General features: G+C 41.1%; 1 protein-coding gene across 2 annotated transcripts; it reads left to right on the forward strand.

Annotated features, from left to right (window-relative positions):
- The first annotated feature begins 1,338 nt into the window (after positions 1-1,338).
- LOC114070320 (melatonin receptor type 1B) lies at positions 1,339-26,382 on the forward strand. 2 transcript variants are annotated; one of them, XM_027907659.1, is made up of 2 exons: positions 1,339-1,555; positions 25,370-26,382. In XM_027907659.1, the coding sequence occupies exons 1-2, from the start codon at positions 1,339-1,341 to the stop codon at positions 26,236-26,238; spliced, it is 1,086 nt and encodes a 361-aa protein (XP_027763460.1). In that variant the 3' UTR covers positions 26,239-26,382. The 2 variants fall into 2 exon arrangements, with proteins under 2 accessions (XP_027763460.1, XP_027763461.1); XM_027907660.1 differs by lacking the exon at positions 25,370-26,382 and adding an exon at positions 1,752-2,172.
- Positions 26,383-26,591: the final 209 nt, after the last annotated feature.

Here is a 26,591-nt window from a genome sequence, read left to right on the forward strand (position 1 = left end):
AGAAAGCACAGAAACTTGCCCTGTTTTTCCAAACTGACTCCACAAGGCAGGTTGTCTCGAGATCTAATTCTTGAAAAACTGTGGAGCGTACCTTTCTCTGTGTTGAACAGGCACAAAGAGGACTAATCCAGCCACACAGTAACCTCTGTGGCAGCTGTAGCTCCTGCATCATTCTCAAAAGTGGAGCAAAACTTGGAAGCAGGACAACGATACAGTGTGGCCTGGATGGCCTGAAAACAATGCAAAGTAGGGCACAAAACCCTTCCGAGTTACGTCTGCCGAGAGCAGCCCTAATTGCCAGCACACGCTACGTGAACCCGGTGATCCACTGTCAGTGATGACGGCGATACAGAGGAACGTGGTAGCTATGCCTACAAGCCGGGCACGGAGACACGCAGGCTCTGCCCTCCTCTGTTGAATGCAACCTGTTTATTTACTTAGTGCAAATGAGCATAAGGCATCTGCCACTTTTGGGGGTCCCAAAGGAAACTGCATGTTTCCAGGGTAGTTTCAGAGTGAAGCCCACCGATGCCCCATTGTCTGCTCCTGCAGCTTAAAAGGAAAATCCCTCGAAACGCGCACGGTTTCCCAAGCCGACACTGATGCGGGCACGTCCCGTCCGCGGCGTTCGCTGTTATCTCCTCACGGGCACTGCCCTTCGTCTCGACCAGACAGACTAGACTGCTGTGTTCAAACACGAGGCACAAGGCCACGGCGATGGGAGCGTAAAAGCTCTTCAGATCCGTAGCCAGGCCGACGGGAGCAATGTACCAGGACACTGCTGGAGGCAGTGAGGGTGGGGGAAAGCGGGGGACCTGGCCTTGCGCTGCCGGGAACACCGCGGTCCGAGCCGCAGGGGAGGGGAAAACCAACCACACACCCCCTGCCCGAACCAACACACAAACAAACAACCCCCAAGCAAGCATTCTTCCCGCGGCGGGTGGCGGATGTTCGCGGCGGAGCCCGGGGGCGGGAGCAGCAATGAGGAAGAGGGGCTTCTCCGCCGCTCTCGCCTGTCGCCGCGGCTCTCCCGCCCCCAAGCCGTCACCAGGCTCGGCCGAGCACAACCCCCCACCCCCGGCTACCCGCGGATCCTGCCCCCGCCCTGGCAGCTCCGCCGCCGCCGGCCCCTCCCTCGGCAGGCGGGGCCGTGCCCGCCCCCGGGCTTCCCCCACCGCCCGGGAAAGGGGAGGGGGCGCTGGGTCCGCCCCATCCCCGCCCCATCCCCGCCCTTCCCGGAGGAGCAGCCCCGGCGCGCCCCTTAAAGCCGTTCCCGCCGCCCTCGCGGGCAGAGTCCGCGGGGCTGTCGCCGGGACACGCCGGGACGGGGTGTCCGCGATGCTGGAGAACGGCTCCCTGAGGAACTGCTGCGACCCGGGCGGGCGCAGCCGCCTCGGTCTGGCGGAGAGGGAGGCGGGCGCGGCGGGCTCCCCGCGGCCCGCCTGGGTGGTGCCGGTGCTGTCCAGCGTGCTGATCTTCACCACCGTGGTGGACATCCTGGGCAACCTGCTGGTCATCCTCTCCGTCTTCAGGAACCGCAAGCTCCGGAACTCAGGTAAGGGCTTGACCCCCGCACCCCGCCCCGGCGGTGGCAAGGGGTGGCGAGCGCCGGAGTCCTGCTTTGCACCCATGTCCTGCCGCTTCCAGCTGTCCCGAGGAGTCCAGCCTGCTTGTGGAGTCCGGGCGGGCCGCCTGCTGAATGCGGGGGACCAGAGTCCCCCCGATCTGTGCTTGCCCTCTCGTGTGTGCAGCAACCCCCCAGGCGCTCAGTGAACCCTTTCCAGCGCACCGAGCCCGCGCTCCCCTCGGGCTGCGCTCCGTCCTGCTTGGGCCGGGAGAGAGGAATGCTCTTAATGAAGCATTGTGTGCTCTCTGTGGAGCTCCCGAGGAAGGGGAATCGGTGAGGGGGAATCGGTGCCATCCGCTTAAAATACCGGAGACAAAGAGAGTGTTCAAAACGGTTGGAGGAAAAATGAAGTTCGAGTTTTTAAAACTTGCTCAGAAGTCCTGAAGATGCGGCGCTGTACATGCGCGGGAAAGCAGCTCTACCCTCGCTCTGCAGCCTGCAGCAGAGTTCACAGCAGTCTGTCACGATATCGTCTTTCTTCTTATCTCCTCACCTCATATGCTTCAACCAGAATGCAACAAATAAAGTGGGGTGTTTTCTTTGAATCATGTCTATTGTTTTTCTCTGTGTGTGCTAAAATGGGACGCTGCAGTTTTTATTTGCTAAACTTACTCGCTTCCTCTCCTCATCTCTGCTGGGCTGGTTACACGTGTCTCAAACTATAAAACTGTAGTTAACCACCAACTTCTCGGATTTCCCTCCCGGCCAACCTCCCTGATTCGCGCACCTCTCCCTGCGTTTGGATACTAGACCCCCACCCTCCTCCCACCGTCAGTGGTGCCGGTTGTTCACTGATGCGCAGAACAGGGATGCTGCTTGCCTACCTGCACTCGGGTGCTGGTGGGTGGTGGTGCAGTATAAGGTGGTACTCCCGAAATAGTGGTGTGTCTACTACAGTTCTCGTAGGACCAAGCAGTTCCCGGAACTGTTCCCTCCTCCGGGTCTTGAGTGCCACTCTTTGCCATGCGCACGCAGGTGGGGATAAACCAAACTTTGTGGGGAGCTGAGCGAGGTCCGATATCCAAGCTCCCCTGAACTCTGGGAGCCAGAGGGCTCTGCCGTCGGTCCTCCGGGTGCTCCCCCAGCATGGAGAAGGAGGGGCAGATGCTGACTTGTTTCTCCGAGGAGAGTGTTTGTTTGCGGTTTGAGGGATGGCGGGGGGGAGGGGTTTGTTTTTGTGTTGTGATTTTTTTTTTTGTTTGGTTGTGTTTGTTGTTGTTGTTTTGGTTTTTGGTTTTGGGGTGGTTTTTTTTGACTAGTGTCGCTTCCCAAGCGCTGATGTGTCTTACGTGCGGTGTCTAGAGCTCCTGCTAACTAGGATAACTAGGAAAAGGCGTTCATTCGCCCTTGCTTTAAGTTAAATCATACTTAATGGCAGAAACAGTTTATGGAGGGGTGAATCTTGCTCTCCCACATGGTTGCACCTCTAACTGCAGGCGAGGGATGCCGGCGAGTCCTGTTTACGTGGGGCTGAGCAGTCACAGCCCAAGGACCAGCGCCAAACTTGAAGACGTCTGGAAGGGTTGTCTGAGTGAGGTAGGGAGCTGCCGGTCCTTCGGCTCCTGCTTGGGCTGCACGTCCAAGGGGACCAAGCCGCTACCAAAAGAAGCAGAGCCGTACCGGGGTGGCGGCGCGGGCACACCCCGGGAGCCGGAGCCCCGCGTTCCCCGAGCAGGGCTGTGGCCACGGAGCAGCGCCAGGCGCTGCCCCGGGCGAGCAGAGCGGAGCTGGGGGCAGGGAGTCCCCCACGCTCCCTCGGGACCCCGTGAATCACCAGCGCTCTCTTGGCTCCCTCGGCGCTAGAGGAAGGCGTGTTCCCGAGGGATTCGCGCCTGGGCTCCAGGGGGAGGAAGCACCCGAGGCTCTCGCTGGAGGACGGCCGGGCCGAGGCATCAAGTCCCGGCTGGGGGGCAGCAACACAGGGGCTCTCCTCTGAATCGTTGCTCAAGCTACAGCAGAGGGGAGGGTTTGGACTGGAAGAGAGAGTGATGCCTGGAAGAGTTAAGTTTCAAGATACTGATAAAAGTGCTCTGCGGCATCCTAGGACTTTGGGGGTGGGGGGGCTGGGGTGGGCGGGGTGGAATCTTATCTAACTCAAATGCCCGCTAATTGATCTCCTTCTAGGATCATCCCTAATGTGATGTCACTGACCCTGTCCCAACGATCTCTTCATCTTTGATAAGTACTGTGAAGAACAGCAGGAAAATCCTTCTGCATAGTCTTCATGAGGTTAAATACCTTTTAAATTGCCAGTTCTGAGTTTTAAATCAGGGAGAGATGGCTCTTGGAGGTGAAAGGGAAAGAGGGTAGTTTGGTAAATGTCCACAGAAGTCTTTTCAAGAAACATTTCTTAAAGAGGGAGCAGAATGGAAGAGGACTGCAAACTGATGTGGGTGGAGTGATAGAGGGGATGGGGAAGTGGTGAAAAGCTAAGGCAGTACATGGGAGCCCTTAGCCTCTGACAAGAAAGGAAGATGGAAAATGAGGTCGACTTTCAGTTTTCCTTTCTGAGGAAAACAAGAAATAATATATTTATACTTGCAAGGAGAGTGAATGTAGTAGAAAGTGAAATGATGAGGAAATATGTAACAAAAGGAGTTAGAGCTGTAATAAGAGATGTCAGAGAGGGACAAGATGAAGTTAGCGGAATGGTTGTGACAAGAGACAGGACATCCAGATGATCAAAGAAAAAAGGAAGCGCTATAGCACCATGAGCACCCAGTTCCCTTTGAAGAAGGTAATGAGAGATTTTTCTTGGATAAGGATGAGAATTTGGGACTTCAAATAAGTCACAGGTGTATAAGGAATAAATTAATCAACTTTGCCCACTTCTGCAGTGCAAACACTAATCTTGCCTTCTGAAAGCAAAACAGGGCTTTAGCACTTTTCCAGGATTTATCAACTCTATTCTGTCCTAGACTTTACAGAGAAATCTGATAATTGGAAACAATGTAATTATGCATCACTCTCCTGAAAATTAAGGCATGATCAAAAGTAAATCTATTTTAATGCTGTTATATAATGGGAGGCTCAAGAATGGAGTGAAGTAAAATGACCCATTAGCCTTTAAGCTGGTACATATTATGATCAGCAGGAGAGAAATGGAGAATGGATAGGACTTGCGCTTCTAGACATTGCTCATTCAGTCCTCAAACAGTAGGAATTTTGCCAGCCTTACAACAGAATGATTGATTGTACAGAAGCCTCTTTCCCATGTTTGAATTTGGTTTTAGGGAAAATTTGTGAAGACTCTTCCAAGTAATGCATAGCATAATTGGTATGAATCAATGTGCTTGTCTTACATAACTGCACCCAGTCTTTCTGTGAGAGGCTGCACAACTTCTGATTTAATTTACAGAAATTAATGCTTTTATCAGTTCTAATTTGGGAGGAGAGTAATTTCATCCAACACACTACAAAACGAAATAAAACAATATATGGAAATAACAAAATTAAATTAGCCTATCTTTCTATTTGAAATGTCAAATGTGCTCTGAATTTTCAAAAACAATGATTGATTTTTTGTGTCTTCGATTAAGCATGCCCAGATGAAGACAGCTTTTAAAATGCTAAACTTTTGAAGTGCTAAAGTTTACATGTGTTCAACCGTCACTGCTGGATGATCAAGTATTGTGAAGGTGCATCAAGTCAATCAAAACCACTACATGCTTTTAAGAATTTCAGGATACATTCAAATAGCCATAGCTATAAACATAATGTTATGGAGTGGGTTAAGAACCTGGTAGGAAGCACTCCAGAAGGTGGGAACTGGCAAGGCATCTCCCACAGGACAAAGATAAAGCAAACCATTTATATTTCATTGGCCTTAAAGCCAGCATAAAATCAGTGAGAAGTGAGAATTAGGCACATTAACTCAATATCATTTTAAAGAGTAATGAGGACTTGAGACCCTTTGACTTTTGGAAGAAGGTCTAATATTAGCCTTGGTGCATTGCCAAAGAATACATTAGTGGAAAGTGATATTTTTAGTGCATTTTGTCAGCCTTCTTCACTCTCTGCAGTATTTTCCTTTCTATATATAATAGCTAACACAGCACGATGAGATTCTGATTTCCATTTGAATAGTAAGGTGCTGTTGCAACACAAATGAAATCAAAATTCATGTTTCTTTTACCATGTAAGAACATGTTTAGTTCTTCCTAATGTGTGTGTGACTGTAGAGACAGACAATACTTCTCATAGGTACATCTGTAAAAAACCTCACTATTTAAGAATGTAGAATTCTAACTTTGGTACTCATCTGTCTACTAAATAAATGTGTTCAGCAATATAACCAAGTTCTGTAGTGTTTTTCTATGCTCTTTGCATAGTTCTCACTCCACAACTCTGTGATATAGCTGACAGTAAGTTTTCTCCATTGTTAAATGCTGGGTTTAATTATTCTTCATCTCTTTGGTCACACCAGTTCTCTTTCCCTCTTTTATTCCTCCCCCATAATTATTCCTATCCACTGGCATAGAGGACAGTTGTCTCCTGTAGTGGAATTCATCTCTCAGAAGACTAAATTGAGAAACTTGTTTCCAAACTTCTTCCCTTTGGCTCTCTTTATAATCATTGGAGAAAAATGAGCATTTTCAGGGAACAGTTAACCTAAAAGTTTGTTTTAACACATCTACATTAAGATAGTTGATTCAGTCCAAAAAAGTATTAATGTCTCTCCACTAAAAACAAAGAGAAGCAAGAGGGACTGTCTCAATGTAACCACCTACATTTAGATGGAAAGACATCAAATATGAAGTCAGAAGACATAATGTAATTCTTCTAGTACATTGTCAAGTTTCATTTTTAAAATGGCACATTTTCCTCCTTCTTACTGCCTGTCCTCCAAGAGATCATGTTGATTTAACTAAGACTGACATAAAAAAAAATACCAATACAACTGATTGTTCAATATGCTTCCTGGCTCCTGAAACCACTTGGAAAAATTGTCTTTTAATATCAGCAGTGATGCTGACAAGAATATATTTTGATGAGCAGAGCATGAGAACACACTCTTATGAGATTAGATTTGTACTCATGACATCTTGAACCCTGGACCCATGGACTTCTTAGCCCTGGGACTGTGTGTGTTTGGCCTTCACATCCCTTTTCACATTCAGCTTGAAGCTGCTCAATACTAAGAAACTGAAAGGAATATAGCTTCAACATTCAAAAAAAGGTCACAAAACTCATCACTTAAAATAAAGATTTTCTATCTCTTTGTAATAATACTGTAGTTCAAGCTAGCTTTTAATTTATTTTAACTTTGTGATTATTACTTGCTAATTTGTAGTGGATACTTTTATTAGTAGACCTATAACTGTCATTAACTTGAATGGATCATTTATCCACCTGGTGAGAACTTTTGTGCAATATTAATGGAGAATAAGCATATTTACCTCTCAACCGTTTTTCTTCTTCCCGTAGTAAACAAGCCAAATGCTTTTAGTTTCCTATAATTAGCCAGGGTCTGAATTTCCCTGTTGGTTTTAGGTCTTTTACATCACTTATCCAAACTAAATAAATAGGTCTTCAATGAGAGACAACTGAACTGTTCATAATAACGCAGCTGAAGAACCACCAATACCTTCAAGAAAATATTAATGTCCTGTTCCACTCTGTCTTTTTCTGGATGGAAAAATGGACCTGGTATGCCTTGAAGCCACATTTTCCTTTTATGTGATAGCATCATATAGATGGCTGTTCTTGGTGCAGTCACTTGCTGATGCAGCTCTTCTTTTTCTTTTGTTACACAACTATTCCTTCAGTACCTGACCTTATACCTCATGTTATTATACCCTATCCACTTTCTGCTCTTTTAGTCCTCAAGCAAAAAAAGATCTTGACATATCCCTGTATCAGTGTAGGCTCTCAACTTTGTAGTATCACAAAATTTCATTAGCTCTCTTTCTGTTTTGTGACATAATACTTCTGAAACAGACAAAATTACTTCAATATAGGTTATCTCCCTCTGGTCCAACAGTTTTCTTTCATCACCATCCAGGCAGTGGTAGCAACAGACTGCGAGTGGTACCCTGGTGATTCCAAAGCTAGATCCATTTAGAGCAACCTCTCAGGTACAGAAAGTCCAAGTCCAGCTTTCATTAAATAAAGATGATCAGATTTGTTGGTGCAGCCATTTTGCGTAAGCTCTCTATAAGCACTGACTTTTATTCCGTTTGTCTTTAACTGTGTCCCTTACTTTCCTATCCTCTCAAGTTTGTTTCTCCAGCCTTGCCTGCAATTAGGATGAGATTAAGAGCCCAAGGATTTCTTGATTCATTCTTCCTTTGCAGCAATTCCCCACCTTGAATACAAGTCCCATGTTAGCACACACTCTATGGTAGACAAATTAATCTTCTAGAAGTAGCAACACTGTTTTACTGTTCTCATTGCTCCTCGGCTAATTGCTTTCTGGCTTACTGTGAGCACCATTCATGCAAACAGAAACAGCATTTGTGCAGCACGATAGCAAGGCAGGAGGAAATGGGTAGTAAAGTGTGGGAGCACCACAGCTGCAAGTGAGTCATGGCAACACTGCTCTTTGGGATGCATGTGGAAGCCAAGCTCTGTTCCTCAGCCTGAGAGAAATCTGCACTTCCCCACTGGCAGTAAGGACCAGAGAACACTTTCAGCCCCTTTTTACAGGTTCCACATGTAGCTTCTCTGTCCTTTCAGAGCAGATGACACTATTTCTGAGATAACAGATGTTAAAAAATTCCTGCCATCAAGTATACTAAATCTCTCTGACATTTTGATTGTAGATATGCTAGTTCCTCACCTGCCAGCCTGCCTTGTTCCCAAGACCACCATTATTGTCCTTATTAAAAGTTCTAGCAAAATCTTTCTTCAGACCAGGAACTATTTTAATTTGGTTTTCAGGTTCCCCCTCCCTGAGTAACTTGTCTTTCCTTTTTCCTTTTGTTATTGTGCTGAAAGAGCATTTTAGTCATTTTAGAAGTCTTCACAAAGCCAGTGAAGTTTAGGGGTGTTGTCAATTCCCATTTGATCAAGTTTTGCCTAATTTCTTTCCCTCAGTATTCTTACTGAGACGGTTTTTCTTCCATCTAGATCTGGAACTTTTTCTTACATTTTTTCCCTCTTTTGGATGCAACTTACAGAGAATATTTTTGTAACTTTAATATGAAGTAATGCCAACCTTCCTCCTCATTCAAGTCCCTAAGCTCCTCAATACACTTGACTTCACTTTCCTAATTAGCTTCTTTTATTTATCAAAATGTGCAAGCCCTCTTCTTAGTTATATCGGTTTTGTTTGTTCTTCCATTTAATTTAACCAAAATAATCCTGTTTGCTTTCAATTCAAGCATATTTTCTATGACAGGCCCTTCAGGGATGTCTTTATTCTTTACGCAAACAAAGGCCGAGAAATGTTGGCAAATGGACTCTGTATTGAAGAAATCTGCTCGGTGTACATCCAGAATTCAGTGGCCATTTGTGTGCATATTTTCCTCTTTACACAGGAGGACCTGCAGTGTCCCATTGTTAAATTGGTTCCATTATTATTTTCCTACTACAAAGAGGTGTTCTCATCCTACTGCATGTTTCTGCATACTTCCATGCACATTGTCTTTACAACTCTTCCTCAATGTAATTTTGGCTTTTATCAAAATGTATATCATCCTCTCTCTCTCTTGCTGTCTCTCTCTTTTCCCCCCTTTTTATAAAGACAATAGACTTTTCAGTTAATATTTCTCTTTTCTGATCACTGGTGCAATTCCATTCAAACAAAATTGTTTCCATGAAGTTTTATTTTTATTTCTTATTGGTTTTGGATCCCCTATTTTATTGCATAGGTTCCTGGCACTCTTTTACTGACTCTGCTGCTTTTTACATTACCCCTCCAGCTGAACTCCTCAGTGTTTGAGCTCCTAGTTTCTATATTTTTTGTCACCACCTTCTTGAAGCCAAAATTCCCTTGCCCTGAGTGTTAAATGAAGAAACTGCATGATTCCTTTCAAGTTCTCTTTCCACCTCTCAATTTCAAGTTCTTTTTGTTCATTCTGCCAGATTGGATTGCAAGCTGGTATCCCATATGCTTAGGTGAAATCTGTCCATGAAGATATGAAACCTCTTCTCAGAAAATACCACCAAATGATCAATACTCCAAATCTTTCTACATCACTTCTAGAATTATTCAGTCATGTGCCTGTGATTCATCTCATACTTCTAATTACACTTTCATTCTCTTCCTGGAGAGGAAACAGAATAAGTTCATCATTAATTCCATCCTACTTTTTTGAGACTTGCTTCAAACAGTAACCAGATGAGAACATAAATCTTCGAAGTTACTCATGAAATAATAACTTTGTTAACCTGTTTATAATTCCAAAAGTAGAAGACTAAAGTGAAAAAACGGTATTGTTCATTTGCAAACCAGGAAAATTACTTTAACAAAGGAAGTATCCTTCAGCAAAAGTAGGTAAATCTTGCAAGTAAATTTAGAAAAAGTGAAAAGCAGAGATTGTTCTAGATGAGAAGAAATATAAAGAATACAAAATTTAAAATATTTGGGAAGTAGAAAGTTTGTAAAGTAATTATGAGCCTAAAGGGATTGAAAGAAACATTTAGGAGTACAGAAACATCATAAAGTAGAAAAATAACTTCTCTATAAATCTGCATCACAGGGAATCCAGATTAGTTTAAAACTGTGATCTGAGGCAGGTTATTTTGCAACCATAGGGTACTTTGTATCCTTTGAAGCACCTGGCAATACCATATGAGATGATATCTCTGAATTATAATTTCCTTTTATCCTGTAGAGGAAGTATTAGGTTTATTGATAAGTGAATAGGAAGTTTATTGCCAAGATCAGCTCCAAGACACTTTCATTTTAGAATATAATGGTAAGTTCTATCCTACTTAGTAGATGGAGCTTTTGTGTGCTTAACCTTGGAGGAAATAAAATGATAAGCATTTAGTTAAGCTGCAGAAGTATAAGGATTTTCTTAAACCTGTAACAGAAGAATCTAAGGGTATATTTATGTTGTGTATTTCATTTGGCACAAGTCCACTCTACCCGTATTCTGAGCAAAGGAAAATCAAAGGATAGTGTTCGTGTTATGCTTTGTCTGCAACAGCATACCCAGGTTCTCCACAGGACCAACTCTAACACAGTCAAACAGCTTTTTTTTTTTTATTCTTTTCAGAGTATGAATAAGTTTCCCTCATCTACCTGAAATATCCAGTACAAACATACTCTCAGCTATAGGAAATTCAAATGATCTCTTAGCAGCTGTATTATGGCAATTCCTATGTGTCTTAGCAGCACTCCCTTTCCTGCCAGCTCTCTCCTGGACTCTGGACTGCAGTTTCTTTTTCAAGAACCGCTGACTGTATGAGGAATGACCTCTCTGCAGTAAAGCTCTATTCTTGGATGGACCGGCAGAAGCAATTCACAGACTCATGGTGCTCTTTGGCACAATCAGCCAAAGAGCTATGAGGCCAAACCTCCTCTCAGAGCACTAGGGCAGCTCATTTTAAAAGATTAGTTTTTTCATCTATTCTTAGCAGATATATATTCACCAGGTGACTTGAATCAGTGTGCTGAGGATGTTATAGGAGACTACACTCATCTCATTAAGTCAGTGACAACCAGTTCTCTGCCTCTAGGAGTAAATTCTACTCCTACTCCAACTCAGATCTATTATGAGTACCAGTATCTTCAGATATGCTCAAGGTTTTAGCTCTTAGAAGTTATTCTTTACAAGCGCATATTGGTACCTTGATGTAGACTGTCAAGTACATTGCCTTGTTCCCAAGAATATGAAAACAGCTATGTTATCCTGAGTTGATAAAACAAAGCCATTTTTTTGTCTTTGCAGAGCAGAAGAAATGCTATGGCAATTTTCATCTATTTAATTCTATTTTTAAATCTTTCACCTTGATATGAGCATCAAACAGGTTTCCTGACAGGAAAAGCCAACAGAAACATATCCAAATCACCGTGGGTGCAACTCCACTGTCCTCCCTAACAACAGCAGCTGCTTTGGAATCTTTTGGTTTACTTTTGATCTCAATATTGATAAGGACTGAGCTCTTTTAGAGTCATCATTTTCCTGACATTTCAGCTGTGTAGGCGACAGTTATGTCTTGGCATGATAGCAGATACCAACAGCCTAAACACACTCATCAAATGACTAAGATCTTGACTGTTGGGATTATATTTTAATTATTTACTCATTATAGAGGTATTTGAATTCGCTGTTTAATAAATGCTGCTTAAATTATGCCTGGAGAAGAAAACATAACCCTTCTGTCAAAGTTACTAATTTTTTTCAGCTGCTTTTTACAGACTTGGATTGGTTTCAATATCTCTATGAAGACTACAATAATTTGCATGACACTTCCACAAACATTGTCACTTTTCTGCTATAGAACAACATCTGCTCACCTGTTGTTTTAGACTGCCATATTTGCACAAGGTAGGCAACAACTGTTGTCAGAAGATATCACATGCAGCTCACTGGAGCTAGCCGTCTGACTAACAGGAAAAATATCCACTTAATACATCAGCCTTGTAAATATAATTATGCTAACTAATTGTAAGTTCAGAAATAGCATAGAATTGTAAAATATATCACTGTAAAGAAGACAGGAACCTATAAGTGGCATCCTCATGTCTCTATAATTTTCTCCAAGCCTGAAACTCCTAGTGTCCTCTCATTCTAAAGCCATGTTCATTTTTCCCAAGACTTCAAGTATATACAGCATTTAATGTGAGTTCTGTGAACTGTGACTTATGGTTCTTAAGAGTCTTGGGAATCTATATTCATGAGACTAAACATTCCAGCCAGCTTGTTTGAAATCAGTTGTTACTCATAGGAATGTACAGGGTGTAATTTTTGGATTGTTACGGAGGAAAGAATACTTGATTAATAGGGGTCTGGTATCTTTATATGCCTTTGTCTTGTTACGTTAGTGGTCATTAAAATTCAAAGTCTCCTGCCACAAGTCAGATAGTACACTGTTATGTTCCAGGTGTTCTACTGGTATAAAATATAGTATCAGAAAATGACTTTTGTGCTGTGGAAGTTTAGAGCACTTCTACTCAAGGACATAAAGCCTGCCTGTGATATCTCTAAAGTGACTGCAAAAGTACTTGCTATTATATTCACAGATAGGGTTACAGCCCATGGACAACAGATTGTTTTCTGCAATAAGTTTTCATGTTAGCAAGATTTTCCTTTATTTTTGATGCTTTCTTTTGCAGTCCTTAGAAGCAAAATGTGTAAAATATTAAACAGATTTTGAAGCGGGTCTTGTAAAAAGATGGTTTACTCACAGTGATTTGCCTATAAAAAAATTATCTATGGGTAAGTGGGTTAAAAAAAGTTTAAAAGATTTTACCTAGGATTATGGTCCTGGGTACGAAACATCAACTACACAATCCAGAGTCCAATTTCAGTGCTGGACATCTGTTGTTTCAAAGCAGAGGAAAAATTAACTAATTTGAGATCCTGTAATAATGCCTTTAGATAATCTGAAAGCAATGTAATCCTCTTTAGTCACACTTATGAAACACCTGGTAGGCTAGGACCATAAAAACTGTAAAACTTGCTGTACAGTCAGCTTCCTGGTTCAATATGAAGCAAGAATATCTGTTCTGCTTATGGAGAGCAAACGGAAATACTGAAATACGTGACCTTCAAACACAACATTATCCTGTAGCATATAAGAAAGTGTTTTTCATTTGAGACTGATTTAGTAAAAACTATATTGTTAGATTCAGTTTGCAGGTGTATTCACACAGTAAAAGACGTGTGACTCGGTACATTACACAGACAGAAGTCACCCACTGCTCTTTCTGGATCACAGTCCACCAGGTCACTCATGGAGATAACACCTAGGACTCCTAGGACAAGGAATTAGTCTGAATGGCTAGCTGCAGTTCACAGTGCTCAAAGATCATCAAAGCAGCATGTGCAACAGGATCCTGCCACCTTGTATGTGAACCTAGTATGTGAGCTGAACCTAGTATGTGAGTAGGTAAGGAGGAAAATTCTAGCCTTGCTAAAGCCAGTGGGAATTGCTTTCTAAAACTGATTTTGCTAGGAGCTGGTGCCTCCCGCCTCTTTCTGTGCAGTCCTCACCACACTCCACCCTCCACCCCTTGGAGGGTGTACCTTTTCTGGTCTATAGATTTATGGGTCTGTAAATGTTTGTTAGTCCACATTCTGTTTGGTTCAGACCATTATGTCCAGAGACTGCTCAGATTCTGCTGTCACAAGGAACCTGAAGACACAAGGATACCCAAAACAAAGCCCCATGTGCTGTAATCCTCTCCTGACCAAGCAACTCCAGCTTGCTGTTAATGAGCATGTCTCGTCTTTACATGCACAGTAACAGGTATGACATTAGATGCCCTCTGCTGTTTAGCAGACCGAGTAGAGCCCTTGTCTGTTGCCAAATCAACAGCATCTTCCCTCTATTCCCTAGTGAAAAGAGTACATATCCTGTATACTTACTGCTTACCAGAACAGCTCAGAGGTTATTGAGTCTCCATGGCTGCAGATAGTCAAAACCCGACTGCACACGGCCATGAACAACTCACTGTATCTGATCCCTCTGTGAATGGGAGGGTTGGACTAGAAGATCTCCAGAGATCAATTCCAACTTCCATGACACTATAGCTATATTGGTTGAACGCTTATGCCTATCAGCCCTCATTTACCTATCTCACCAGTATCACGACTCACAGCCCAGGCAGAGCAGAGCTTTTGTCTAGATATTTTGCAAGGTTTCTACTCGCTCTCAGAAAAGACCTTGATTCAGAGAATGATCATTGTAAACTTTGTCTGTATTGAGTTGAAACACAAACCAGCTAATACTTAGGAAGAGAATACACAATCATTTTCTCCAAAAGCATTTTATTTATTCACATGCTCACATGCTGTTTACAAACCTATGAGTATCATTATGAGATGAATCATGTCAGTGTACTTTGCTTTAAGACCTTGTTTCCAAAAGAAGCAGATGGCATAGACTGACAACAGCTTCTCAAGACATTCATTTCCCTATGCATGTACAGTGATGAGGCCTTCCTAAAGCTCAGAACAAAAGGGGTAAGACTTTTCCTCACTGAAAGATTATAAAAGCCATTTTCAGAAAGTGTTATCTATTATCTTCCTTGGTGAAAAAGGAAACAAAAGAAAGGAAAAGAAGATCATAATGAACGGGCTCCAGAGGGTGTTAGAAGCTTTTGCAACTTGTCAACCTAAGTGTTTTCCATATTAGATTTTCCTGTATACTCTGTTAACTGCAGTGTGTCAGATCCCATTTTATAAAAATCCAGCATCCCTTACTGTGTCTTGGAGTTGAACATAGGAACCCCCAAAAGTACATAGCAGCAATACTGGGCTTAGATTTGATTTCTTTTTGCAGATGTAACCAGTTGACATGTACATTGAATGTATCTGTTTCTGACTCTGTAGGTGTCACATGCTGCAAGTCCTTCATCTGAAGCGCCGCAGAGTAGTTGAGCAAATCACCGTGGAAATCACCACTTGCATGTCTTTGTTTCTGCAGGAGGAGATCCCAACATTTATACAAAACAAAAAGTTCTGTTCTGTTTAAATGGTTCTACAGGGCAAAGCTATAAGGTGCACCTTATCATAGATAACCAAGTCTCTTGGCTGAGTATGTCCCACAGTTTGCAATAGTCCCAATTTTATTCACTTCATATACCTGTCTGATAACTTAAGCATCTTCAGTAATATCTTAAGCCTTATAAATTAAAATAGAACTATTTAATATCTGCTAGCAGTTGTTTGTTTTGTGGGGTTTTGTAATTCAATTAATCTGCTAGTAAATAAGAAAATAAAATTAAACACAAACCGAACGGTTTAACAAAACAAAATGTGGTTCTAGTTTGAACAAACTTATTTTGATTTTTCAATTTCTTGTCCTCCTTTCTAGAAGAAGGTGGAAGTTAAGTTATTCTAAGGACTTGAGCACTGTTTTGGTGCTGTAACAAAGGAAAAAAACCCCCATCGTTCCCTTTGACACAAATTTAAGCTAAAGACGAAGGTAATTTAAGCAAATTTAAGCAAAGATGAAGGTAATAGAAGGTAATATTGAAGGTCATAAAAGATGAACTAGCCTTTCATACAATATAAATTAATATCTGCTAGGGCATAAAAATTTTCTACAGAATTTTTAGGAGTCCAATATCCTTACTTTGTTTACTTCCACACTTCAGTCTTTTATACTTGATCTGAAACAAGTTTTAGGGTGGGTTTTTTGTCTGTTTTTTTTTTACAAAATAGCATCCTACAAAATGCTACGTATTTCACTTCTTTTTTCTATGACATGACATATAGTGTTGACAGTGAAAAAAAAGTTATTAAAAATTATAGGTTGCCTAGCTCTTTATAGGATCTAACTAGATTGCACCTGTTGTATTTTACAGCTTTTCATATTAGCCCCTTTGTCAGCAGTAAATGAGTTTTCATACTTGCAGTTGTGCATGTAGGTTTCCTATTCTTTCTTGGTTGAAGCAATCAACAGCTGTGATTACTTCAAGAGAAGAAAATTAGGCTTTACATAGTGGCAGATACAGGAAACACTATTTCTTTCATGGGCCAGTGAAAAAAAGAGTCTGCTTTCGTTGTTATTTAGTACTTGCACTCAGCAACTGGAGGTTTTGAAGCTAGGCTGCCACTGGTGCCCATAGTGCTAAGCATTCAGAGTAAAGGTCTTAGCTTCACTCCCTGCGTGAAAAGCAGTATTACCCTAGATAGAGACATTTAAACTGAAAGAGGGTAGATTTTAAAGGGTAGATTTTAAACTAAAGAGGGTAGACTTAGATTAGATGCTAGTAAGAAATTCTTTACTGTTAACGTGATGAGGCACTAGAACAGGTTGCCCAGAGAAAGTCGTGGATGCCCCATCCCTGGTAGTGTTCAAGGCCATGTTGGATGGGGCTTTGAGCAACCTGGTTTACTGAAAGGTGTCCCTTATGGCAGGTGGTTATAACTAAATGATTTTTAAGATCCTTTCCAACCCAAGCCATTCTATGATTCTCTTAGCAACAACTTGGGCCTTTTGCCATCCTAGACTACCCTGAAGTTAAGAGCCTGACTTTAGTGTTAGGGTATGGGTATAAGAGATCTTCATCCCTGAACTTGCTGCAAAATGCATTCAATTACAAAACCAGGCTAGTTGTGTAGAGTGGCTGACAAGCTTCTAAACGAGAATGTCCCATCATAGCACTCAGACCACCACAACAGAGGAGCCTGAGAAAGAGCTGTGCTTCTGCATGATATCACTAAAACCTACTGTCTCCATCACAGAAACAGCTGAATTGGTACAGACCAAGGGTATAGTTAGCCTCATGCTCTGTCTTTAACTGTAGATGTAAGCAGCCACGGAAGAGAAACAGTGAACAGAGCAACCCTGTGCGATACTTCTGTACTCTTTCCAGTTATGATTCCTTCTAGCTCAGAGGGTTCCCTGAACTTACTATGTTTTGTCTGTTGAGTAACCTTCAACTAGCGTTTCTTACTTTTCCAGCCTTCCCTTGAGTACAGGTAAAATTTTTACAACTGCAAAATCTGTTAAGGATTTATTACCTATTGCTGTAACCACCCCCCTTTTGTTTGCTTTGAACTCAACTAGCTTTGCTTAATAGCTCTAGCTCTTCCATTGGCTCCATCCCTCAGTACCAGTATACCACTATGGTGTCACTTTGGAGCAGCATGCTGGACTGGTGCTGTCCTTTTTTCCAGTGTCCCTAATAGAGGTGGTATTATCTATTAAAGAAGAGCAAGAGCAAGGTTCATGAACCTGGACTGTTCCTCTAATGTGTCTTGGGCGAGTTCCCCCATCTCAGTTTCTCACCCGTTAAATCATGAGAAGAATTTTCAATTTTATTTTTTTTTTTTGCATAATAATGAAGAGCACCCTGCAATGCAAGTGATAAGGCATGTATTCTGATTCTAAGCTGAAATTCTTCAACATAACCTAGAAAGAGACAAGCACAATAACCCCAGAAGAGCAACAGGGCTAGTGAGTAGGGCACTGCCTATGGGAAAGTGGACTGTGGGAGACATAAGTTCAAATTCTTTTTTCAAAGAAAGGCTCTTCTTCCATGGAAGTGTCCTAACTTCTAGGCAACTGAATTCTCTAGCAGTGGACTCTGTCTTGCCTCTCCTGCTTCCCCTTTTATCTCTGAGAACATCCAGTACCAGAAAAGTTCCTGCAATCTCAGAAAGTATCAGAAGCCTAGAAAAGTATTTATCACCCTGTAAATGTACTATCTGAATAACGATCAGCATTTTGCTCTGGAAGAACCCACGGCTTTCTTTTGCGTCCTGCCCTGTTGGATGATGCGATGTCTGTTGCGGCTCATGCACCAGGTGGCAACAGAGAGTCATCAATCTCCCCTTTCGCACCAGAGGGAGCCACAGGAGAGCAAAATTACACATGTAGGAATTACAAACCTCAAGCCTTTATTCTAAGTTTTTAACAACACAACACTTTTGCACCTGTAGTCTATTAGGAAACTCAAGGCAGCAAACTCACAGCTAGGACTTGTGTTCCCATATTTAACCTGAGGGAGAAGAGAGCATGGAGAGAAAGCGGAGGCTTTGTTTTGGGCTATGTTCATACCTGAATGCTAAACATGCCAAAATCATGATCTCAAAAACACATCAAACAACACTGAAACCTAGGTGCCTGTCTTCAGCAAGGCTGTGAGAGCTCTCCTCCTGAGCTGCCTTATAAGCTAAAATTCAGCTCCTGCAAATGTAGCTTCCAGCACTAACTGGTAGTTGCAGATGTAGGGCCAAGAACACTGGTCTATCCCAGTCCAGGAGTCTGCAAGTCACTAAACCAAAATTTCAAGGTCCTTTTTGCATGCTATGCTTCTGTTCTTGAGTCCCGCATTCTTCTGGGGGTCATTTATCAACGACCTGGACAAAAGGATCAAGCACACCCTCAGTCAGTTTGCAGACAATACCAAGTTGAGTGGGAATGTCAATCTGCTGGAGGGCAGAAAGGCTCTGCAGAGGGATCTGCAAAGGCCAGATCAACGAACTGAGGTCAGTGGTATGAGGTTCAACAAGGCAAAGTGCCAGGTCCTGCACTTGAGTCACAACAGCCCTAGGCAGCTCTACAGAGTGGCTGGAAAACTGCCCGGTGGAAAAGAACTTGGAGTGTTGGTCAACAGCAGAAGAACATGAGCCAGCAGTGTGCCCAGGTGGCCAAGAAGGGCAGTGGCATCCTGGCCTGTATCAGCAATAGTGTGGCCAGCAGGATCATCCCCCTGTACTGGGCACTGGTGAATCCCGTGTTCAGTTCTGGGCCCCTCACTCCACGAAAGACATTGAGGTGCTGGAGTGTGTCCAGAGAAGGGTAATGGAGCTAGAGAAGGATCTGGAGCACAAGTCTTACGAGGAGTAGCTGAGGGAGCTGGGACTGTTTAGCCTGGAGAAGAAGAGGCTCAGGGGACACCTCATAGCTCTCTGCAACTACCTGAGAGGAGGTTGTAGCCAGGTGGGGGCTGAGTCTCTTCTTCCAGGTAACAAGTGAATGGACAAGAGGAAATGGTCCTGAGTTGCACTAGGGGAGGTTTGGATTGGATATTAGGAAAAGTTTCTTCATTGAAAGGATTGTCAAACACTGGAACAGGTTGCCCAGGGAAATGGTGGAATCACCGTCCCTGGACATATTTAAAAGAGTAGATGTAGTACTGAGGGATGAGGTTTAGTGGTGCACTTGGCAGTGCTGGGTTAACAGCTGAACTTGATGATTAAAAGGTACTTTTCAACCCAAATGATTTAATGATTCTATTCCCAGTGATGACTTTTGCTTTGTACATATCACAGGAAAATTATACTCACCAATTATTCTAAACAGTTTCATAGAACACCCATTTCCTAAGAAAGAAATAACCTGAATGTTCCATAAATCAAAGACCAGCTTTAATTCATTGTTTATATTTTTCAGTAGAGTCTCTAAAATATGCTGTTCTAATGAAAATATATTGCTTCTCCCTTTCCCCTACATCAAAGTCTGCAGTATATCCCACTAATACCTGAAGTCATGAAACATAACTACAAAAGAGTATATCAGTGCTTTTAAACTGTCATATTCAAAGAAAACAAAAGCCCATCTGGCACTTGTTTGGAGTGTTATGTTAAACCTTCTGTCAGTGACACACTGTTGATCATACCAGATTAACACGTCTCAGTAAATCAAAGATTATCCTAGGTCTTGGCTTGTAATGTCTTAGGGAATTCAAATGTCAGTGTGTGAAAGACTTAATTCTCTGCTCCGCCTGCTACCAGTGTCCATTTCTGGTTCCTTTTTTCCTGCTAATATGAATGGAGTTTCATCTGAATAAGTCTAGCACGTTCTATTCTTTCTGATGGATGGTGAGGAGACAAAAAAGTTGACACAGGTGATTTTAAACATATTTTTAAATTACTTTAAAAAAAAAATAAAAACAAGATCTATGAGAGCTTAAATACTGTAAAAGAATACTGATCAAACAAGTCAGAACTCAATACAAAAATCAGTAGGATGTAAGAAGCATCAGCTTTTCTGGAGGAGCAGCTTATGTCTCTCCACGTGCCGTTTAAGCCATTAAGCTGTATTAGCTGAGCCACCTTCAAAAGAGTAACAAAAACCTACTGAGTCCTTGGTTCTGCCTGCCTACCTGGTACCAATTTTTCAGTCCCTCCAGAGCCAATATTTCCCTTCAATATTGAAAAGCCAATCTTGAGAATAACCCCCATAAACAAGCCTGAAGTGAGCTTCAAGAATCATGTGACCCGAAGGCCAGTAGAAAATATGATAGGTCAGAAATGCAGTTGTCACTGGCAGCATCAAGAATCAGCAGTAAGGTGGCCAGGACTCCCATTTAAAAGACATACTTGAAAGGTTAGTGGAATTCCTGGCTCTGAAAGCATAATCTTCAAATTTGTTATGTAATTCTTTCATAAAATATGCCAAAATTGACTCAAATTTTGATAATCAGCTGAATAAGTATGGGCATGGATATACACAATAAAAAGCTCGAGGAGTGGGATCTACCACACAGTTCCATCGCAGTTACCATCTATTTTGCCAAAATCCTGAATTCTGAATTTGTACCTTACTCAGGTTTGCACTCAGAATAATCTGCTTCTTAAATGGATATTCATCCTTGGTATCAATCTCAGGAGTATCCTGGTATACAACCAGGAGTGGAGACATGGACACCTAAAGTCAATTTTATACTAATTTGCTCACAGTTGAGTATGCTCCTGTTTTATCTGGTCCAGACCTTGAGACTCACTTTAATAAGGATTCAGGAGGTTCTGGAGCCTGGAAATTAAATTTAAGCCTGGTTCTCAAGAGGTGACATTGTACAAGAAAGTTCAAGGCAATATAAAAATCAGGGCTGAATAGTTTCCATTACTAAATAGTAATTACAGACAAGGGGAGATTAGAGGGGTAGTCTTATTGACTGAAGGACTGATTACTTTCTTCAAACTGAAAGATATGCCTCTTCACCCTCTATGCCGGTCTAGATTCAAACAATAGATCCAATAAGCCACTTGCTGTAGTGAATCCTGGCCAACAAGCCTTGAGATTCATGTACTGCTACTTCTTTTTCTGAAAGTAAAAGTTGTAGGAACTATGAAAGGGGTCTAGACTTCGACTTCTGTTCTTTTACATCCAAATATAATTCAAGTGTTCAATTTTATTCAAAGTAAGAGAAGAGTCTGTCAGTCTAACTTTTTTTGAGGATGTCTATTACTGTGAACTCTGAACAAAAATGACTAGCTTAATTTTATAGAATGATAGGACTCTCATTTACTTCATTAAAGTCAAGATTTTACCCTGCTTCCCTTAGTAAAGATAAATTTCTACATGTAGTTTTCAGAGTGATATCATAGATAAACTCCTGTTCTCATAATTCTCAGCCAATCCAAAAGGTTACTTAATTATAAACAGTCCTGATTATAAAAACAAACGGGTTTTTATACCGTAAACCCATACAAAGAACTTTCCCACTTACATTCCCTCTGAAGACATAGAAATAAACAGTCTGTAAAAGCAACTCTGAGCTCTCCCTCAAGGCTAGCATATGGAAATGGAAGAATAAAATAACTGAATCATTGATCCTTGGCATTCAAAAAAACCGACCAATACATTCTAGTCATATTCATACCCTTTCTGCCTTACCTGTCCCTACTCCCTACATTTATTGCTACACAGCATCCCAAGTTTGACAGAAGAGTAAAGGGCAGTGAAAAATGCAACAGTCTGCACAAAAGATTGTGTAGAAACAATTTTTCCGTCTTGAAGCTAGGCATTTGTATGTTAAAGACAAGAATAATGGATGAAGATTACATATACAAGGAGTAACATGACTGTAGCCAGGGGAGGCAGATCAAAGACAGTGGTGTCTGTATGCAATGTATAACAACTTGTTAAACAAATCTGTAACAATCAAAACACCACCTGATAAAAAATAAAACACCACAATATATAACTAATCATTTTAGCCAGTTTAAAACTGGCTTAAAAGAGACAGAAGAAAAACTTCCAAGTGGTTGATGGTTGCAATTGCTACTGGTTTTGATAGAGACATTAAAAGTCAGTTGCCTTTTCAGAAGGTAGATGCTTAGCCCTTAGAAATTCTGACCTTATCAAAAAGTTTGTTCTATGAGTAAATTCCTACAATATCAAGTCATATCAAGATTACAAGAGGGTGCGACAGTTCTCTTTTTCCTGTTAATTGAAGTAAGAAAACCAATATACAAGAATGCCTCATGAAATATCAATCTACTTCTGTTGCACCCAAAGTCACTATCAGAATTTTCTTTTTTATGCACTCAACTATCTATGTTTAAAACAGCACCGATGTGTATCTTTTTGAATCCTTGGCAAGACATTTGGCTTTTAGTAGCTACTGCTTGTAATTAGGGGTCGTTCCACTCCAGCGAAAAAAACGTTTCCTACAAATGAATGTAATTCTCTCTCTTACGGAACCGAAGTCTAGGAATAACATTCACTGGGTAAATTCCAGAAGTAATTATAATAATTCCAACTAGATGAACATTCTGTGCTTTCTATTTTGTTAAAAGCAGCAAAAAGTTACCTCTTTAGTTATCTTATTAATGTAATTTATGCCACTCCAAAAGTTGTGACTTAGGTGTATCAAGGAGCATTTACTTTCTCCAAGCACCTAAAAGACATCTAAGACCTTTGATTTCTCAATATGTTACTTATGTTTTATGAATTAGAAAAGTTTCTCTCTACTTTTGTAGACAATTCATTGCAGTAATATAACATTCTACTTAATTCTGCAGTCAGCCACAAAGACAGAAAAATATCATTGGACCTTATTTTGCAGTGCATAGTGTGAACACAACCCTGTAAACAGCCATAAAAGTGACAAATCACCTGAGGTCTTTATAGGTATTTGAACATTTTTCTTCTGGGTTGTAAACTAGTATATTATGGTTTTGACAAGTTCATTGCTAACTGTATTTATTCATTGCACCTGGAATTTTCAATATGTCCTAAACTGCACACAAAATTTTGAAAATATCTTGTTAAATGTACTTTACAGTCAATTTCCAAATATGGTTAAAAGAGCAGAATGCTCATTCTTTTTCAACAGAACAATTACATTCTAGATATAAGCTGATGCTGGAAGGTCTTAGCATTTAGATTCATCTTGGCACACACCTCAGACTAAATTCTTTTTTTTTCTCCAAAAGGCATTCTAAAACATTTAAAAAAGTATTGTCTCCCTTCCTCCTTCTCTCCCTTCTTCTCTATCTTCTAATGTCAGATAAAGTGATGAAAAAAAGGTAAGAGAAATTCTTGTTGCCATGATGTAAATACATTCTGATAAAGATGCTCCTGCACTTTCGTTAGTTTTGTCTTTTATCATATTTACCATATGGCTAGAAGAGGCCTTCACAGTCATCTCATTCTTCCTATACTCAGAACAGGGATCAGCTTTATGTAGGCCAGTACTGACAAATGCTTATTTAACATTTTCTTACAACCTTCACTGGCAGGCTCAAAGTGAGGTGTTCTCACACTTACTACTTCTTGCCATTAAATTCTTTTCCTCAGTGTCTACTTTGAAATTTCCTTGTTGTAGCTGAAGCTTCTTTATATTAACAACAATCATGGGAATAGGTTATATCCTTCCTGCTTTGTTTATCTGAAGTTATGTTCTGCTCAATTGTCTCCCTAGTTTTTCAATATTTCCTCACATATCATAAAACTATAGCTATGAAAACACTTGTGTAGCTTTCTAAAATATATAAACCAGGATACTAAATACATAAAAAGGAGCCATCTAAACTATGTTGCACACCACTCTTGAGATGAGCCATGTTTTGTAGGTACAGATGGATAATCCTGCTTTCCATTAAGTTCACTAGCTGTGGTGCAAATTCTGATGATCAGAGTTGTCCCTTACAGTGTATGGGAGAAAGAGAGCTCCCCATTCCTTAATTCAGGAATGTAAAGCAGATGTAAAGCAGATGGAGCAAGCAGAGTAGAGGTGAAATTCTGTAATTTTTTGATCAGTTTATTCCTACACTGTTGTTGCCTTTATGATTTCCAACTAATGACATTCTTAAAATGAGATGGAGAACTGCTTTGCTAGATGAGGACTAGAAAGCTTGGACTTTGTAGAAATGAGCATCCAACTGCTCCTTTCAAAAAATTATCATGTTCCATGCACAATTATAAAAATTACTTGGGTCTTCTGCATATCTGTTCATGCTGTGAAGGACTTTCAGAAAAAAAAATGAGCATGTAAACCAGAAACATATTTTATGCTACCTAAATGCCAAGAATCTGAAGTCTATCTTCAAGAGTAAAGTTCTTAAAGAATGATTTTGCATTTGATTTTTCAGGAATATAGTTTACTATCTCACTATTTTATCAAAATACCCTTAGATGCAATGCCCAGAAATTTCAAATTCATGAAAAAGACACTGTTTAAAGAGAGACAATATGTCTCAACCATATCAATAAGATTTTTTAAAATGTCAGCAGTAGGAAAAGTTCTAAAGAATCCTTCCATGAATTTGAATACTTTCTCTTGCATGCATGCATTTTTCATTTGTATAATTAAATATGCCTTTCCACAGAGGGTGATAAAGGCAATTAATTCTTCCTCAGTCAATCCAATGAGAAAATAGCCGCAGTATGGGTAGGCCATTCATGCAGATAATAGCTATACTACAGACTATTGTGTAGCAATTTAGAGTACACATAAACCAGCACATCCTCCTAACCCCGACAGACCTAGTCTTTGTATGTTCTCCTTGATACTTGTCAAGCCTGTTAGTATTCCAGTGATAGGTTAGAATGGCATAATGGTTTGCCTACCCAGCACAATTTAGACATTTTTCCTTTTCATCTTATTCAATCCATCTGCAGAGTTAGCTACACTGAAACAATTCAACACATGCTTATGTAATGTCTCACTGATGGTTATGTTTACTGAAGATAAAAATAGCAAGGAGGATACAAACTAGTCAGCAACAAATATGAAACATCATGTTGCTGCAGATATTTCCATGCTGTTCTGAGTTGAATTGTGAAATTATTTCCCTATTGATCCTGCATACCCACTGCTTGCTAACATCATCTGTAATTTAGCACTGCAGATATCCAAAATAATGTTATATATTCTCTTCTTTTTCACAACTATGCTTGCTTTCATACTTAAGCCTATGTATTTTTCTTTTCCCCCAGGTAATGCTTTTGTGGTGAGCCTAGCTCTGGCTGATCTGGTGGTGGCCTTGTATCCATACCCACTGGTGCTCTTAGCTATTTTCCACAATGGATGGACGCTGGGTGAAATGCACTGTAAAGCGAGCGGCTTTGTGATGGGACTGAGTGTAATAGGCTCTATCTTCAACATCACTGCAATTGCAATAAACCGATATTGCTATATATGTCATAGTTTTGCCTATGACAAAGTGTACAGCTGTTGGAACACCATGCTGTATGTCTCCTTAGTCTGGATATTAACAGTAATTGCAACCGTGCCAAATTTTTTTGTTGGCTCTTTAAAGTATGATCCACGCATCTATTCATGCACATTTGTTCAGACTGCAAGCTCCTATTATACAATAGCTGTTGTGGTAATTCACTTCATTGTCCCTATCACCATTGTGAGCTTCTGCTACCTTCGAATTTGGGTTTTAGTGCTTCAAGTCAGAAGACGAGTCAAGTCAGAAACAAAGCCAAGATTGAAACCAAGTGATTTCAGAAACTTTCTTACCATGTTTGTAGTTTTTGTGATTTTTGCCTTTTGCTGGGCACCGCTTAACTTCATTGGACTGGCTGTAGCCATTGATCCTACAGAAATGGCACCAAAAGTTCCTGAATGGTTATTCATTGTAAGTTACTTAATGGCCTATTTCAACAGCTGCCTTAACGCAATTATATACGGACTTCTTAACCAGAATTTTCGGAATGAATACAAACGAATTTTAATGTCACTGTGGATGCCAAGGCTTTTCTTCCAGGACACATCCAAAGGAGGGACAGATGGCCAGAAGAGCAAGCCTTCTCCTGCTCTAAACAACAATAACCAAATGAAAACTGATACCTTGTAACTATGTCATAGTCGATGCAAGAGTTTGACATGGAGAAAACCAAGAATATGGTTGCAATGTTCTGGTCATTCCTGACTGCTTGTGTGTGGGGGGGGATTCCATCTGGATAACACTTCATGACTGGAATACTGTCTTGGTAAAGCACATCACTCTTGATCCGTGATTTATACTAGACAGCAATTGAAAATGTGTTTCAGAACTAAAGCAGCAGGTGGGTGCAAGCTGTTTTAGTTCTCAGAGCTGAATCCTGCTTCCAGACACATGAATGAGGTATTTTTTACTTCATTGGGAGTTTTGCATTCTTTTTAGAGTATCGAGATTCATTTCTTGGAAGGTGTAGTGAATGTACTTGC

Source organism: Empidonax traillii, unplaced genomic scaffold (genome assembly GCF_003031625.1).
Source record: "Empidonax traillii isolate 1590-97213 ecotype Southwest subspecies unplaced genomic scaffold, ASM303162v1 scaffold1518:size97226, whole genome shotgun sequence".
Taxonomy (NCBI): domain Eukaryota; kingdom Metazoa; phylum Chordata; class Aves; order Passeriformes; family Tyrannidae; genus Empidonax; species Empidonax traillii.

What these genes read in the sequence shown, in the direction of transcription:
- LOC114070320 (XM_027907659.1), top strand. Translation starts at nt 1,339, where the DNA reads ATGCTGGAGAACGGCTCCCTGAGGAACTGCTGCGACCCGGGCGGGCGC. An exon ending in CCGCAAGCTCCGGAACTCAG is followed by an intron (nt 1,556 to 25,369) that starts GTAAGGGCTTGA and finishes CTTTTCCCCCAG; the next exon opens with GTAATGCTTTTGTGGTGAGC.